Below are 16680 nucleotides of genomic sequence, written 5' to 3' on the forward strand. Positions count from 1 at the left end.
CTCCCCCCCCGCCTTACAGCACCCTATAAAGGCCGTGGGGCTGCGGGGTGGGCAGTGTGGGGCAGAGAGAGAGGGTGTGGGGCTGGAGGGGGATGTGGGGGGCAGAGGGGGGATGTGGGGTGGATATGGGGTGCTGGGGGGAGGTGGGGTGCGGCTATGGGGCACACAGGGGGATCTATAGGGCACTGGGATCTATGGAGCACAGAGGGATCTATAGGGCACAGGGATCTATGGGGCACAGGGGGGACTATGAGGCACAGGGGATCTATGGGGCACGGGGGGTCTATGGGGCACACAGGGGGGACTATGGGGCACACAGGGGGGACTATGGGGCACAGGGGGGCTTGGGTCACAGGGGGGACTATGAGGCACAGGAGATCTATGGGGCACGGGGGGGTCTATGGGGCACACAGGGGGGACTATGGGGCACAGGGGATCTATGGGGCACAGGGGGGCTTGGGGCACAGGAGATCTATGGGGCACACAGGGGGTCTATGGGGCACACGGGGGGACTATGGGGCACAGGGGGTCTATGGGGCACAGGGGGGACTATGAGGCACAGGAGATCTATGGGGCACGGGGGGTCTTTGGGGCACAGGGGTGACTATGAGGCACAGGAGATCTAGGGGGCACAGGGGGTCTATGGGGCACACAGGGGGGATCTATGGGGCACAGGGGGGATCTATGGGGCACAGGGGGGATCTATGGGGCACAGGGATCTATGGGGCACAGCCCCCCAGCTCCCCCCTCTCTCCTACTCGCCCCACAGACTCCAGGTGAGGGTGGCGCCGTGGGGCTGGAGGTGGGGGGGGCGGCTGCTATAGGAGCTTGTGGGGCCCTATAGGGTCTGGGAGGCGCTATGGAGGGGGCGGGGCATCGCTGGGGGGGTGCAGGGGGCTATAGGGGTCCCTGCACGGCTATAGGGGTCTGTGCGTGGCTCTAGGGGTCAGGTGTGGGGCCGGGGTGTGGCTACAGGGGCCTATGCATGGCTATAGGGCTCTATCCATGGCTATAGGGGTCGGGCATGGGGTCAGGCGTGGCTATAGGGGTCCCTGGATGGCTGTGGGGCTCCACGGGTGGGGCCGGGCGTGGCTGTGGGGCTCCACGCGTGGCCAGGGGTGGTCGGGCGTGGCCAGGGGTGTGGCTCATGGGCGGACGCGGCGGGTGGGGCCGGGCGTGGTGCGGGGGCGGCGCCCCCCACTCAGGCCCCCGGGGTGACGGGTGGTCCCGGGGGGGGGGGGGCAGGATGGAGGGTGCGGAGCTGGGGGCGGCGGCCCCGTTCCTGCGGCGGGGGGAGGGGCAGGTGCGACCTTTCGACCCCCGCGGCGAGTGCTTCGTCCCCCACCCCCGGCTGGAGTTCGTGCGGGGGCAGGTGCTGGGGCGGGGCGGGGCCGGTGACGTCAGCGTCCAGACAGAGCTGGGAGAGGTGAGGAGGGGAGGGGAAGCGTTAAAGGGGGGGGAAAGGGTTAATGGGGAGGAGAATGGGGGTGGGAGGGGTTAATGGGGGAGTTGGGGGGCGGAGGGTTAATGGGGGAGAGGGGTGGAGGGGGGTGGGTTGCAGTTTTGGGGGTGGAAAGGGGGGGCATGGGAAGCAGGCCCCATAGGGGGCATTCCCCCAAGCCTTGGGGGGGGCCCTCAACTCTTGGGGACCTGCCCCAAGCCATGGGGGGGGCCCCGACCCACGGGGACATGCCCCAGCCCATGAAAACACCCCCCAACCCATGGGGCACCCCCTAACGCACAGGAGATCCCCCCAACCATGGGACACCCGCCCAACCCATGGGAGATCCCCTCAACCCATGGAGCACCCCCCACCCAACTCCCAGGGTGCCTCCCAAGCCATGGGGCGCCCCTCAACACCCCCCCTGTACCCCCTCCCCGGCAGACAATGACGGTGCAGGAGGCCGAGGTCTACCAGCAGAACCCACCCAAGTTCGACAAGATCGAGGACATGGCCATGCTGACCTTCCTCCATGAGCCCGCCGTCCTCTACAACCTCAAGGAGCGCTACGCTGCCTGGTTGATCTATGTGAGCCTTCCCACAAGGCCCTAGGGCAGCTGGGAAGTGGGCGGGGCCTGCTCCACAGCCTATGGGCTGGCTGGAACCTGCTCACCCTTCCCTAAATCTCTTTGGGGTGCACCTAGAACCCTAGGGGCCTTCCAGCAGGTCTATGGGTCACCTACAACCTGGAGTGGCTTCTCTGTGGGCTTTGGGGCACCTAGAACCTGGTGTCCCTTCTCCAGACCCCTGGGGCCACCCAGACCTGAGATGTCCCATCCTTGGCATCTTGGGGCCACCCAAACCCAAGATATCCCATCCCTGGACCCTCTGAGGCCACCTAGACGCAAGGAGTCCCATTTCCAGACCCCTTGGGCCACCCAGACCCAAGATACCACATCCTTGGACCTCATGGTGCCACCAAGACCAAAGATGTCCCATCCTGGACCCCTTGGGACCACATAGACCCAAGATGTCACATCCCCTGACCACTTGAGGCCCACAAGACACAAGATGTCCCATCTCTGGACCCCCTGAGGCCACCTAGAACTGGGATGTCTCTTCTCCAGACCCCTTGGGCTACCTAGAACCAAGCTGTCCCACCTCTAGAACTCTTGGGGCCACCTAGATCTGGGATGTCCCCTCCTAGTGAGGTGGCACCTAGTGACCCTGACTCCCCCCCCACTCCTTCTCCAGACCTACTCGGGGCTCTTCTGCGTCACTGTCAACCCCTACAAGTGGTTGCCCGTCTACAATGCCGAGGTGGTGGCCTTCTACCGGGGCAAGAAACGGAGTGAAGCTCCGCCCCACATCTTCTCCATCTCCGACAACGCCTACCAGAACATGCTGACAGGTGGGGACCTCCCACCGGGACACCACCTCCCCCTAAAAAATGAGCTCCTGACCAGGCCCTGGGGGCATGGAGACCCCCAAGGCCCCACCCACCGTCCTACCTTTGTCCCACCTCACCTGGACCTCCCTGGGGTCTCAACCCCAACCATCTCCCCTCCCTTCCTCCCTCCACCATGACTCTTCTCCCACCAGACCGAGAGAACCAATCCATCCTCATCACGTAAGTCCCACCCCCCCCCAGGCCCCACCCCATAGCGGTGGCATGGGGTGAGGATGGAGAAGTCGCCATGATGGTCTCCAACATCTCACCGGTGCCCTCTAGTGGAGAATCCGGGGCAGGGAAGACGGTCAACACCAAGAGGGTCATCCAATACTTCGCCAGCATCGCCGCCATCGGTGACCGCAAGAAGGAGGCGGCCAATAGCAGCAAGGTGGGGTCCTCAGGCCACGCCCCCTCATAGCCATGAGCTTCCTCCAGTGCTGACCACACCCAGCCCCACCCACCCATGTTGTCCCACCCCCCAGGGCACCCTGGAGGACCAAATCATCCAGGCCAACCCCGCCTTGGAGGCCTTCGGCAATGCCAAGACCGTCCGCAACGACAACTCATCCCGATTCGTGAGTGGAGTGGGTGGGGTCAGTGGGGGTGGGGTCTGTGGGGTGGGTTCGATGGGACGGGGTCTATGGGGTGGGACCTGCTGGGGGCAGGTGGCCACCTTCCCCTCCCACCGCTGCTTTCCCAGGGGAAGTTCATCCGCATCCATTTCGGGGCCACAGGGAAGTTGGCATCGGCCGACATCGAGACCTGTGAGTGCGACATCGGGTTGTCCATCATCCCTCCACCCATGTCCTCATCCCACCATCCCTCCATCTCCATCTCTGTCTCTTGGTGTCTCCATCTCCTCATGTCTCCATCTCCTCATCCATCCATCCCTCCCCATACCCAGGGTTGATGGACCCATGAGATGTCATCTGGTTGTCCATCATCCCTCCATCCATCTCCTCATACCACCATCCATCCAACCCTATAACTCCATCTCTTGGAGTCTCCATCTCTTCATGTCTCCATCGATCTCCTCATCCAAACCTCCATCTCCTCATCCCAGCATCTATCTCCTCATGTTTCCATCCATCTCCTCATGTCTCCATCTCCTCATCCATCCATCTCTCCATATCTCCATCCATCCCTCCTTCCATCCATCCATCTCCTCATCCCACCATCCAGCCATCCCTCCTTCTCTATCTCCTCATCCCACTGTCCATCTCACCCTCCATGTCCATCTCTTGGTCCCTCTCCTCATCCATCCCACCATCCATCTCTTCCTGTCTCCATCCATCTCCTCATCCTACCACCCACCTGACCCTCTATCTCCATCTCCTCTTCCATCCATCTCATCATCCCTCCATCTCCTCAAGTCTTCCTACACCTCCCCATCCCAACCTCCATCTCCTCATGGCTCCATCTCCTCATCCCACCATCCATCTCCTCATGTCTCCACCCACCTCCTCAACACAACCTGCATCCACCTTCTCCCCCTCCCAGACCTCCTGGAGAAGTCCCGTGTCATCTTCCAGCTCAAGGCTGAGAGGAACTACCACATCTTCTATCAGATCCTCTCCAACAAGAAGCCAGAGCTGCCAGGTGAGGCAGGGTGGGGGGGTGGGGTGGCACCATGCTTGGCCTCAGCTCTTCTCCTCCCCCGACTCGCCTGCTCCTTCTTGGGGCACTTGAGGACAATTTGGGGCCCCTTTGTGTCTCCGTCCTGGGCCACTGCGGAGCAGAGCTGCTTCTGGTCACCACCAACCCCTACGACTACGGCTACATCTCCCAGGGAGAGGTGACCGTGGCCTCCATCGATGACTCGGCTGAGCTGCTGGCCACCGATGTAAGTGGGTCGGGGTGGGGGGCAGGCAGGTGGACATCCCGCGGGTGGGGAGAAGAGGAAGGGCCTGAGGATGGGCTGGTGGAGAGAGTGGGAGGGGGTTGTAGGAGAGGAGATGGATGAGCGAGTCCTCAGGTGGGTGGGTGAGACCATGGATGGATGGATGAGTCCACGGGTGGATGAGACCATGAGTAGATGAGACCATGGGTGGGTGGATGAGACCATGGATGGATGGATGAGACTATGGGTGGATGGATGTGACCATGGATGGATGAGAGCATAGGTGGATGGATGAGTCTATGGATCGATGAGCCCATGGACCGATGAGCGCACGGACGGATGGCCAGGCTGAAGACGAGGAAGGCCACAGAGACACAGAGACGGTGGCCAGCAGATGGCTGCACCCTCAGCTGGGCGGTGGGGGTGGCAGGGCCCTCTTCCACACCCCCTCCCCCATCCCTCAGAGCGCTTTCGACGTCCTGGGCTTCACTGCCGAGGAGAAGGCCAGTGTCTACAAGCTGACGGGTGCCATCATGCACTTTGGCAATATGAAGTTCAAGCAGAAGCAACGGGAGGAGCAGGCAGAGCCGGACGGCACCGAAGGCGAGTCGGGGTCGGGGCATGGACACAGGTTTTGGTGTCCACCAGGCTTCCTCCAAGGCGGGAGTGAGGTGGGACCTGACCCTGTGTCGTCTTCTCCACACTGGGCAGATGCCGACAAGGCAGCCTACCTGATGGGCCTGAACTCGGCCGATCTTCTCAAGGGCTTGTGCCACCCCCGGGTGAAGGTGGGCAACGAGTACGTCACCAAGGGGCAGAGCGTCCAGCAGGTGTACTACTCCATCGGGGCCTTGGCCAAGGCTGTCTACGAGAAGATGTTCAACTGGATGGTGATCAGGATCAACAACTCGCTGGACACAAAGCAGCCTCGGCAGTACTTCATCGGCGTGCTGGACATCGCTGGCTTTGAGATCTTCGACGTGAGGCCTGAGGGGGCCATGGGGCGGCTGCGGGGGTCCTCCTGAGGGTTGGGGTCGTTCTGCTTGGGTGTGGAGATGATCTCCTTAAGCTTCACCTTGACCTTTGGTGGAAATGCAGCCTCTTTGGGCCTTGCCTTAACCCTGTTGAGTGTCCAGTTGACCCAATCGATCCCATTAGGCATCATGTTGACCCCATTGGGCATCATGTTGACCCTGTTGGGTGTTAAGTTGACCCTGTTGATCCCATTGGGTGTTCCGTTGACCCCGTCGGCTGTCCCCTCTCTCCCTCCCCAGTTCAACAGCTTCGAGCAGCTCTGCATCAACTTCACCAACGAGAAGTTGCAGCAGTTCTTCAACCACCACATGTTCGTGCTGGAGCAGGAGGAGTACAAGAAGGAGGGGATCGAGTGGGAGTTCATCGACTTCGGCATGGACCTCCAGGCCTGCATCGACCTCATTGAGAAGGTACCGCCTCCCCTGGGGCCTCCCGGGGGCTAGGGGTGTGGTCCTGGAGAAGGACCCTTCCCATTGGAGCTCATCCAAAGTTGGCCAGTTTGTTTGTGCTTGGTGTCCTCCACGGCCAACGAGGTCTTCTCCTCCCAAGCCCATGGGGATCATGTCCATCCTGGAGGAGGAGTGCATGTTCCCCAAGGCCACGGATATGACCTTCAAGGCCAAGCTCTTTGATAATCACTTGGGCAAGTCGGCCAACTTTGGGAAGCCACGCAACATCAAGGGGAAGCCAGAGGCCCACTTCTCACTCATCCACTACGCTGGCACGGTGGACTACAACATCATCGGGTGGCTGGAGAAGAACAAGGACCCCCTCAACGAAACGGTGGTGGGGCTCTACCAGAAATCAGCGCTCAAGCTCTTGGCCAACCTCTTCTCCAGCTATGCTGGGGCAGACGCTGGTGGGTGGACCACGGTTGGGTGACGGAGGGTGGGTGGGTGGATGGAGAAGACAGTTGCCCCCAGAAGTGACCTCCTTTCCCACCTCACCCCACCCCTCTTTTCCCCAGGTGGTGACGGAGGGAAAGGGAAAGGAGCCAAGAAAAAAGGTTCCTCCTTCCAGACTGTCTCAGCCCTGCACCGGGTGAGGGATCTACGGAGGGGACCGGCCACGGGGCAGAGGGATGACAACCCCCCTGCACAGAGTGTCGCCCCACCGCCCCCTGGCTCCTCCCCCACTGGCCCATTGGTCAGCCTCTTCTCTCCTCCTCCCTCCTCCCCAGGAGAACCTCAACAAGCTGATGGCCAACCTCAAGACCACCCACCCCCACTTTGTTCGCTGCCTCATCCCTAACGAGCGGAAGGAGCCGGGTGAGAAAAGGGTGGGGTCAGGGATGGGGATGGGTGGTAGGTGTGGCTTGTGGCTGACCCCACCCTTCTAACCCTTGCCACCAGGCGTGATGGACAACCCCCTGGTGATGCACCAGCTCCGCTGTAACGGGGTGCTGGAGGGCATCCGCATCTGCCGCAAGGGCTTCCCCAACCGCATCCTCTACGGGGACTTCCGCCAGCGGTAGCAGACGTGGGGCGTGGGGTGTGGGCAGGGGTGGACAACCCCACCACGGGCCTGACCTCGGGGTGTCCTGTGCTCTCTGGCCACCAGGTACCGCATCCTGAACCCCGCGGCCATCCCTGAGGGCCAGTTCATCGACAGCCGCAAAGGCGCCGAGAAGCTCCTGGGCTCCCTCGACATCGACCACAACCAGTACAAGTTTGGCCACACCAAGGTGAGGTTACATGGTCTCTGTTCCACCAGCCACAATGTCGTCCCACTGCCACCTATGTGGCCACCTGCCCATCTGCAGCTCTATCCGTCCTTCCATCCCCCCGCCAACCCATCGGTCCATCCATTTCTCCACCAACCCTTCCCAACCAACCCCACCTGCCTGCCCGCCCCAACCTTCCTCACCCACCTCTTTCCTCCACCAGGTTTTCTTCAAGGCTGGGCTGCTGGGGTTACTGGAGGAGATGCGGGATGAGCGTCTGGCTCGCATCATCACCCGCATCCAGGCCCAAGCCCGGGGTCAGCTCATGCGCATCGAGTTCAAGAAGATCCTGGAGCGCCGGTGAGAGTGGGGCGGGTCTTTCTCCTCGGGGAGGGACCTCCGGTAGGTCACCAGGTCCATGGGGTAGCAGCGTCTGTGCTCCCCTGGTAGGGACGCGCTCTTGGTGATCCAGTGGAACATCAGGGCCTTCATGGGGGTGAAGAACTGGCCTTGGATGAAGCTCTACTTCAAGATCAAGCCCTTGCTGAAGAGCGCTGAGACAGAGAAGGAGATGCAGGTGGGAGGATGTGACGGGGCGGGCGGCTTGGGACAACCAATGAGATGAGTTTGGGGGGTTGTTAATGATTGGACGCCACTATTGGTCTCCTGGCCTCTGGCGCAGACCATGAAGGAGGAGTTTGGGCGGCTGCAAGAGGCCCTGGAGAAGTCGGAGGCCCGGCGGAAGGAGCTGGAGGAGAAGATGGTCTCCATGCTGCAGGAGAAGAGCGACCTTCAGCTCCAAGTGCAGGCCGTGAGTGAGATCGCCCCCTAAAACCATGTCAAATGGTTTTTGACATGGGTGACTACCGCCCACCCCCAGAGCCACCCCACTTCACTGCCGTCACAACACAGGAGCAGGACAACCTCAACGATGCTGAGGAGCGCTGCGACCAGCTGATCAAGAACAAGATCCAGCTGGAGGCCAAGGTGAAGGAGCTGACAGAGAGGCTGGAGGATGAGGAGGAGATGAACGCCGAGCTGACGGCCAAGAAGAGGAAGCTGGAGGATGAGTGCTCGGAGCTCAAGAAGGACATCGATGACCTGGAGTTGTCTTTGGCCAAGGTGGAGAAGGAGAAACACGCCACTGAGAACAAGGTGAAAGCGGGGAGAGGCCTCAACCTCCAGCTGAGGAGACTTGAGTCAACTTGGCCTGCTTGGGTTGTTGGCCCCAACAGCCCAGGCTGGTTGGGTTGGGTTGAGGAGCCCCAAGGCTGGTTGGGTTGGGTTGAGGAGCCCCAAGGCTGGTTGGGTTGGGTTGAGGAGCCCCAAGGCTGGTTGGGTTGGGTTGAGAAGGCCCAAGGCTGGTTGCGTTGGGTTGAGGAGACCCAAGCTGATGTTTCCTTTCCTGCAGGTCAAGAACCTCACTGAGGAGATGGCCGGACTGGACGAGACCATCGCCAAGCTGACAAAGGAGAAGAAGGCCCTGCAAGAAGCTCACCAGCAAGTGCTGGATGACCTACAGGCAGAGGAGGACAAGGCCAACACCTTGACCAAGGCCAAAGTCAAGCTGGAACAGCAGGCGGATGACGTGAGTGTGGGCTGGTCTCACCACAGGCACTGCTGAGGAGCTCCCTGGGGCAGAGAGGATGGGAACCTGAGGTTTCTTCCCATTTCTGTGTTTCCACATAGCTCGAAGGCTCCCTGGAGCAGGAGAAGAAGATCCGGATGGACCTGGAACGGGCCAAGAGGAAGCTGGAAGGGGACTTGAAGCTGGCTCAGGAGAACATCATGGACCTGGAGAATGACAGACAGCAGCTGGAGGAGAAGCTCAAGAAGTGAGGCTAGACCTCCCGTTCCTCTCCGACCAGGCCAGGGGGCGCAAGTGGGGACCTCAGCACTCTGTGCCTTCCTCCGCAGGAAAGAGTTTGAGATCCATCAGCAGAACAGCAAGATGGAGGACGAGCAGGCACTGGCTCTGCAGCTCCAGAAGAAGCTGAAAGAGCTGCAGGTGAGGGATCTCATCTCTGCCTGGTTGGGCTGGGCTGAAGAGCCTCCAGCTAGTTGAGTTGGGCTGAAGAGTCTCCAATGAGCTGGGTTGGGCTGAGTTGGCTTGAAGAGTCTCCAGATGGTTGGGCTGAGTTGAGTTAAGTTGAAGACTCTCCAGCTGGTTTGGATGAAGAGTCTCCAGCTGGTTGGGTTGAGTTCAGTTGAAGAGTCTCCAATGATTTGAGTTGGGCTGAATTGAGTTTAAGAGTCTCCAGTTGGTTGTGCTGAAGAGTCTCCTGTTGGTTGGATTGACTTGAGTTGTAGACCCTCCAGCTGGTTTGGTCGAGTTGAGCTGAAGAGTCTCCAGTCTGTTGGGTTGAATTGGGTTGAGTTGAGTCTCCAGTTGATTGAGTTGAATTGAGCGGATGAGTTGGGTGGAGTCAAGCCCGATGAGGGTGTCCCTGTCCCCGGAGCGCAGGCGCGACTGGAGGAGCTGGAGGAGGAGCTGGAAGTGGAGCGGACAGGCAGGGCCAAGGTGGAGAAGCTACGCTCGGACCTGTCACGGGAGCTGGAGGAGCTCAGCGAGCGGCTGGAGGAGGCAGGCGGTGCCACCTCGGTGCAGCTCGAGCTCAACAAGAAACAGGAGGCAGAGTTCCAGAAGCTGCGGCGGGACCTGGAGGAGGCCACACTGCAGCACGAGGCCACGGCCGCCACCCTGCGCAAGAAGCATGCTGACAGTGTGGCCGAGCTCAGCGAGCAGCTCGACAACCTGCAGCGTGTCAAGCAGAAGCTGGAGAAGGAGAAGAGTGAGCTCAAGCTGGAGCTGGATGACCTCGGCTCCAACATGGAACAACTGGTCAAGGCCAAGGTAAGAGGAGGCCCAGGTGGACATCTCATTGCCACCACGGCCAACAGCCTCCTGCTTCATTCCTCCCCTCCATCCCTTGCTCCTCTAAGGTGGGCCTGGAGAAGGTCTGCCGCACCCTGGAGGACCAGGCAGCCGAGCACCGGGCTAAGTTGGAGGAGACCCAACGAGTCCTCAATGACACCAGCACCCAGCAGGCCAAGCTGCAGTCCAAGAACGGTGGGAGCCCCGCCCCACGGCACCCCCCGCCCCACGGCACCCCCCGCCCCACATCTTCACCCCCCACCCCACATCTTCACCCCCCGCCCCACATCTTCAGCCCCTGCCCCACCCCTAAAGACCTTCCCCACCTCTGCAGGAGAGCTGTCCCGCCAGCTGGAGGAGAAGGAGGCCCTCATCTCTCAGCTCACCAGGGGCAAGCAGTCCTACACCCAGCAGATGGAGGACCTGAAGAGGCAGCTGGAGGAGGAAATGAAGGTGAGGTTTGTGGCAGGGCAGAGAAGACCACTGCAGGCTGGGAGTCTCCAGGGGGCCACAGGACGAGGTCTTCTTCACCCTCATGGTGGTAGCACCAAAAAGGAGTCAAGTTCAGGCTGGTTGGTGTGGGTGGTTCCATCTAAGGGTGGTTCTGTCTAAGGATGATTCCATCTGAAGGTGGTTCCATCTGAAGGTGGTTCCATCTGAAGGTGGTTCCATCTAAGGGTGGTTCTGTCTAAGGATGGTTCCATCTGAAGGTGGTTCCATCTAAATGTGGTTCCCTCTAAGGGTGGTTCCATCTAAGGGTGGTTGAGTCAGGTGGCTTTGGTCTAATGGTGGATGGGTTGGGCTGAGCAGGTCAGCTGGGAGGCAGTTGGATTGGTCTACAGGTGGTTGGGTGGCTTTGGACCAGGTGGAGTCAGACTGGGCCGGCCTAAAAATGGTTGAGTGGGTCTCGAGGTGTTGAGGTTGGGTTGGGATGGTCTAGAGAATGTTAGGCTGAGAAACCCCACCACTTCCTGAGTTGGAGGACCTCGAGGTAACTCAAGGTGATGTGGACCAAATGGTCCCACCTTCTCCTCACCCGCCCTCCCCAGGCCAAGAATGCGCTGGCCCATGCCCTCCAGTCAGCCCGGCACGACTGCGACCTGCTGCGGGAACAGTACGAGGAGGAGACGGAGGCCAAGGCCGAGCTCCAGCGGTCGCTCTCCAAGGCCAACTCTGAGATGGTGCAGTGGAGGACCAAGTACGAGACAGACGCCATCCAGCGCACCGAGGAGCTGGAGGAGGCCAAGTGAGTCATCTCCCTGTGGACACTGCAGCTCTCTTGTGGGTGGTGACACCTGCCTGGGCTCGCCGGTCCCCACCTCCCCTCTTCCTTCCAGTGGCCACCACCCAGGCCATTGGGTGTCTTCACACTTGGTATATCTAGAGTCTGATTTGAGGACCTAGAACCTTTGTTGAGTAACCTAGACCATCCACGAACTTCACGAGTCCTACCACCATCTTGCTCTCAAGCATCTTCACTTTGGGGGTGACCAGCTGACAAGGGCTCCACGGGCTGACAGGTCACGTGTAGGTTTCTCCCGTACGTCTGGTAGGAAGAAGCTGGCCCAGCGGCTGCAGGAGGCTGAGGAGGCGGTGGAGGCCGTCAATGCCAAGTGCTCCTCCTTGGAGAAGACCAAGCACCGTCTGCAGAACGAGATTGAGGACCTGATGGCGGATCTGGAGCGGTCAAATGTGGCCACCGCTGCCCTGGACAAGAAACAGAGGAACTTCGACAAGGTGGGAGCAGATGGCGGCGATGGTGGGGGGGAGATGGGGACAAGTGGGGACTAGGTGACCGCTGGCTTGGCCCCAGGTGGTGGCCGAGTGGAAGCAGAAGTTCGAGGAGTCACAGACGGAGCTGGAGGCGTCACAGAAGGAGGCCAGGTCCCTCAGCACTGAGCTCTTCAAGCTGAAGAACGCCTACGAGGAGTCGCTCGAGCACCTGGAGACCTTTAAGAGGGAGAACAAGAACCTCCAAGGTGAGACCACGGTCCTCCCCCTGCCCACCCCCACTCTTCTCCACCACCTTACCCGTGACCTGATGGGATCTCCCCCCACGGAGCAGAGGAGATCTCAGACCTCACAGAACAGCTGGGTGCCAGTCACAAAACCATCCACGAGCTGGAGAAGGTCCGGAAGCAGCTGGACACCGAGAAGCTGGAGCTTCAAGCTGCACTGGAGGAGGCTGAGGTGAGCCAATGCACGTCCCCACCTTCTCCTGGTCTCCTCCGTGGTCCTCAATGTCCTCTCTGTCCCCCCCCAGGCCTCGCTGGAGCACGAGGAGGGGAAGATCTTGAGGGCGCAGCTGGAGTTCAACCAAGTGAAGGCGGACTACGAGCGCAAGCTGGCCGAGAAGGATGAGGAGATGGAGCAGGCCAAGAGCAACCACCTGCGGGCAGTGGACTCGCTGCAGACCTCGCTGGACACCGAGACCCGCAGCCGCAACGAGGCCCTGAGGTTGAAGAAGAAGATGGAGGGTGACCTCAACGAGATGGAGATCCAGCTTGGGCACGCCAACCGCCTGGCGGCCGAGGCCCAGGCCCACCTGAAGGCAGCTCAGGCCCACCTCAAGGTGAGGTGCCCCACCTCAAGGTGAGGTGTCCCACCTCTGAGGAGGTCCTCTCAGCTCTGCAGAGGTGCTGGCTGAGGTCCATCCCCTCTTGTCCCACTGCCAGGACACCCAACTGCAGCTAGACGACACGGTGAGGGCCAACGAGGAGCTGAAGGAGAACGTGGCCATGGTGGAGAGGAGGAACAACCTCCTACAGTCAGAGCTGGAGGAGCTGCGGGCGGTGGTGGAGCAGACGGAGAGGGCACGCAAGTTGGCTGAGCAGGAACTGGTGGAGGCCAGCGAGAGGGTCCAGTTCCTCCACTCGCAGGTGAGACCTCACTTATCTCTGAGGAGAGAAGTTTAGCTCCACCCAGGGATGCTCCAGCCCTGGTGGAACCACAGCTGGGGCCTTCTTCTGCCTTGAGTTACCAAGATCACCTCCTTCTGGATATCCTTGATGCCTGGGGAGGGGTTATAAGCCCTGTGTGGCTGCAGAAGGCTGGGGCAGCAGCCCTAAGGCCACCCCTGAGAGCACCTCCTCCACCTCCAGAACACCAGCCTCATCAACCAGAAGAAGAAGCTGGAGGGTGACATATCCCAGCTGCAGGTGGAGGTGGAGGAGGCCGTCCAGGAGTGCTGCAATGCCGAGGAGAAGGCCAAGAAGGCCATCACTGACGTGAGTGTTGTGGGCAAGTGGGGACCGGCATCTAGGACCCCTTCCACCATTGGGTGGTGGAGAACATGCCTCGGAGCTCCTGCTCTGCTCACTTCTCCCCTTGGGCAGGCGGCCATGATGGCAGAGGAACTGAAGAAGGAGCAGGACACGAGCGCCCACCTGGAGCGGATGAAGAAGAACATGGAGCAGACCATCAAGGACCTGCAGCTGCGGCTGGATGAGGCTGAGCAGTTGGCCCTCAAGGGGGGCAAGAAGCAGCTGCAGAAGCTGGAGGCCCGTGTGAGGGAGCTGGAGAACGAGCTGGAGGCCGAACAGAAGCGCCACGCCGAGAGTGTTAAGGGCCTCCGCAAGTCCGAGCGGCGTGTCAAGGAGCTCAGCTACCAGGTGGGGGTGCGGGGGGTGGCCCAGAAGGTCACTCGCTGGCCCTGTGCCCACAGGGACCTCTGTGGCCACACGGCTGACCTAGACCACCCACTGCCTCTAAGTCCAACGCTGTAGCGTGACCTAGAACATGGTTGACCCAATGCCAGAGCGACACGGCTGACCCAGAACATCACCCTCTGCCCATAGGGAGCTAGAACGTGGTTGACCTGGTGGCCACAGGGACATGGGTGACCCAGAACATTGACCTGGTGGCCGACAACATGACCCCCCTGCACATATATCCATGGAGACAGAACATGGATAACCTGGTGGTTGTAGGGACACAGATGACCCAGAACATCGCTCATTGCCTCCATACCCATGGAGATACAGGACATAAGAGACCTAGATCTCACCCATGACCTAGAATGATTGACCCAGTGGCTGTAGATACACCATGTCTCAGCCTCCCCTGATCCCTGCCCAGGAGGTCTCCGGGCAGGGAAACTGAGACACGGCGAGTGGAGAGGGTCTCCAACCCCTTCTCTCTGCTCCCCGCAGACGGAGGAGGATAAGAAGAATCTGCTGCGGCTGCAGGACCTGGTGGACAAGCTGCAGATGAAAGTCAAGGCCTACAAGCGGCAGGCGGAGGAGGCGGTGGGTGGCCGGGGAGGGGTGGGCGGAGGAAGGGGAGTGACTGTGAGAGAGATGGAGGAGCAGGATGGATGGACAGATGGATGGATGGATGGATGAATGGATGGATGGAGAGACAACGAGGGTGGGTGGTGAAATGGTTGGGTGGTTGGGTAGTTTCTTGGATGGTTGGTTCATTGGATGGTTGGTTGGTTGTATGATTGGATGGTTGGCTTGTTGGTTGGTTGGATGGTTGTGTGGTTGGTTGAGTGGTTGGTTGGCTGGATGGTTGGTTGGTTGGGTAGTTGTGTGGTTGGTTGAGTGGTTGGTTGGCTGGATGGTTGGTTGGTTGAGTGGTTGGTTGGGTGGATGGTTGGTTGGTTGGGTGTTTGTTTGGTTGAATGGTTGGTTTGTTGGTTGGATGGTTGGTCAGTCAGTTGCATGGTTGGTTGGTCAGTTTGTTGGACGGTTGCTTGGTTGATTGGATGGTTGGTTGGATGGTGGGACAGCCGGGCAGGGCAGCCCCCCTAAGCCCCCCACCCCCCCCAGGAGGAACAGGCCACCACCAACCTGGCCAAGTGCCGCAAGGCGCAGCACGAGCTGGCCGAGGCAGAGGAACGCGCCGACATGGCCGAGGCCCAGGCCAACAAGCTGCAGGCCAAGAGCCGCGATGTCGGAGCCAAGGTGAGACCTTCCCCCCTGCCCCATGGCCACCCCACGGCTGCCCCATGGCCGCCCCCTCACCCTCCATCTTCTCTCCCACCCCAGAAGCTACACGATGAGGAGTGACCCCACCATGATGAGTGACCCCACCACCACAAGTGATCCCACCACCACCACGAGTGACCCTCCCCTGTCCAAGGCAGGGGCCTAACTATGTAGAAGTAGATCATTAATTAATTAACAATGAAGGGAAGAACGCCTGGGTGTCCGGGGGTGGGCTGGGGGAGGGACACAATGTCTCCTCGACCACGCCACCCCACCCAACACGACCACAGAGAAGCATCAAGTAGTGGAGAGAGGTTTTAAATGGCGTCGAAAAGTGGGGGTGGGGTTATGGGGTGGGGCTGTGGGGTGGGGCACCGGGGCATGATGGGACTCCAGTTTTGGGGTGTGGTGAGTTCCCATTAGGTCGAGTCCTTGTCGGGGTCTGGAAGAGAAAGAGGTTGGAGAAGATGGCTGCCCCTCCCCCACCCGAAGGGACCCCGATGTCCCCTAGCCCCTCCCCCACCCCACCCCATAACTCACCCTGTCCCTCCGCCAGGGCCACCCGGGTGTGGTAGGTGACGAAGACGTGAAAGGCGAAGAGGAAGGAGAGGATGAGGCTGAAGGTCTGGGGAGGAGGAGGAAAAGGGGAGCAGGGCTTGGTCAGCCAAGGGGGTAGGGTGTGGGGTGGGATGGGTGGGGTTTTGGCGGGGGTGGACACTCACGAACATGGTGGCAGCCAAGGCGTCGCGGGAGGACACCAGAGCCACCATGGCCACTAAGAGGAAGATGATGGTTCCGCTGAAGGCCCGGAGGAGGTCCTGGGGGGGCAACAGCATGGGGACATGAGAGAGGACAGGAGAAGGACACCATGGGGGACATCATGGGGACATGAGGGGACACCATGGGGACATGAGGAGGACATCATGGAGGACTCCACGGGGACATGAGAGGATGTGTGGGGACACCATGAGGACACGTGGAACACCATGGCCGAGTGAGGACACCATGGGGACATGAGGGGGACACCATGGGGACATGAGGACATCATGGAGGACATGAGGAGAAGACCATGGAGGACACTGTGGGGGACATGAGGGGCCACCATGGGACATGAAGAGGACACCATGGGGACATGAGGGGACACCATAAGGACATGAGGAAGACACCATGGGGGACATGAGAAGGGACACCAGGAGATGTCAAGGTGGACAGCAAGGGGACACTGAGGGGGACACACCACGGGGACATGGGAGGGGACACCATGGGGTTGACATCAAGGGGACGACGTCATGAGGGGACACCAGGAGATGCTGAGATGGACATGGAGGAGGAACACGATGGGGGGGACACCAGGGGATGCCACCATGGGAGGACACACCAGAGGGTGGGGGGACACACCATGGGAGGGGACACCATGGACTGACACCAAGGGGATGATGCCA

General features: G+C 60.5%; 1 protein-coding gene across 1 annotated transcript; it reads left to right on the plus strand.

The window, feature by feature from the left end:
- Positions 1-1246: 1246 nt before the first annotated feature.
- LOC137675223 (myosin-6-like) lies at positions 1247-15376 on the plus strand. Its single transcript, XM_068421263.1, has 38 exons — positions 1247-1426; positions 1886-2029; positions 2696-2852; positions 3044-3071; positions 3174-3282; positions 3377-3469; positions 3595-3658; positions 4395-4493; positions 4634-4737; positions 5199-5337; positions 5446-5714; positions 6009-6179; positions 6319-6628; positions 6737-6810; positions 6950-7037; positions 7122-7239; positions 7330-7453; positions 7656-7792; positions 7883-8009; positions 8115-8243; positions 8345-8587; positions 8844-9020; positions 9122-9267; positions 9350-9440; positions 9897-10286; positions 10376-10502; positions 10642-10760; positions 11357-11553; positions 11861-12044; positions 12121-12286; positions 12373-12497; positions 12571-12879; positions 12983-13186; positions 13409-13534; positions 13643-13918; positions 14459-14554; positions 15080-15214; positions 15299-15376. The coding sequence occupies exons 1-38, from the start codon at positions 1247-1249 to the stop codon at positions 15317-15319; spliced, it is 5796 nt and encodes a 1931-aa protein (XP_068277364.1). The 3' UTR covers positions 15320-15376.
- Positions 15377-16680: the final 1304 nt, after the last annotated feature.

The sequence above is a fragment of the Nyctibius grandis genome, chromosome 32 (assembly GCF_013368605.1).
Source record: "Nyctibius grandis isolate bNycGra1 chromosome 32, bNycGra1.pri, whole genome shotgun sequence".
Taxonomy (NCBI): domain Eukaryota; kingdom Metazoa; phylum Chordata; class Aves; order Nyctibiiformes; family Nyctibiidae; genus Nyctibius; species Nyctibius grandis.

Coding starts and splice junctions, on each gene's coding strand:
- LOC137675223 (XM_068421263.1), top strand. CDS start 1,247: ATGGAGGGTGCGGAGCTGGGGGCGGCGGCCCCGTTCCTGCGGCGGGGG. Junction 9,021..9,121: donor TGGAACAGCAGGCGGATGAC/GTGAGTGTGGGC, acceptor GTTTCCACATAG/CTCGAAGGCTCCCTGGAGCA. Junction 12,045..12,120: donor AACAGAGGAACTTCGACAAG/GTGGGAGCAGAT, acceptor GCTTGGCCCCAG/GTGGTGGCCGAGTGGAAGCA.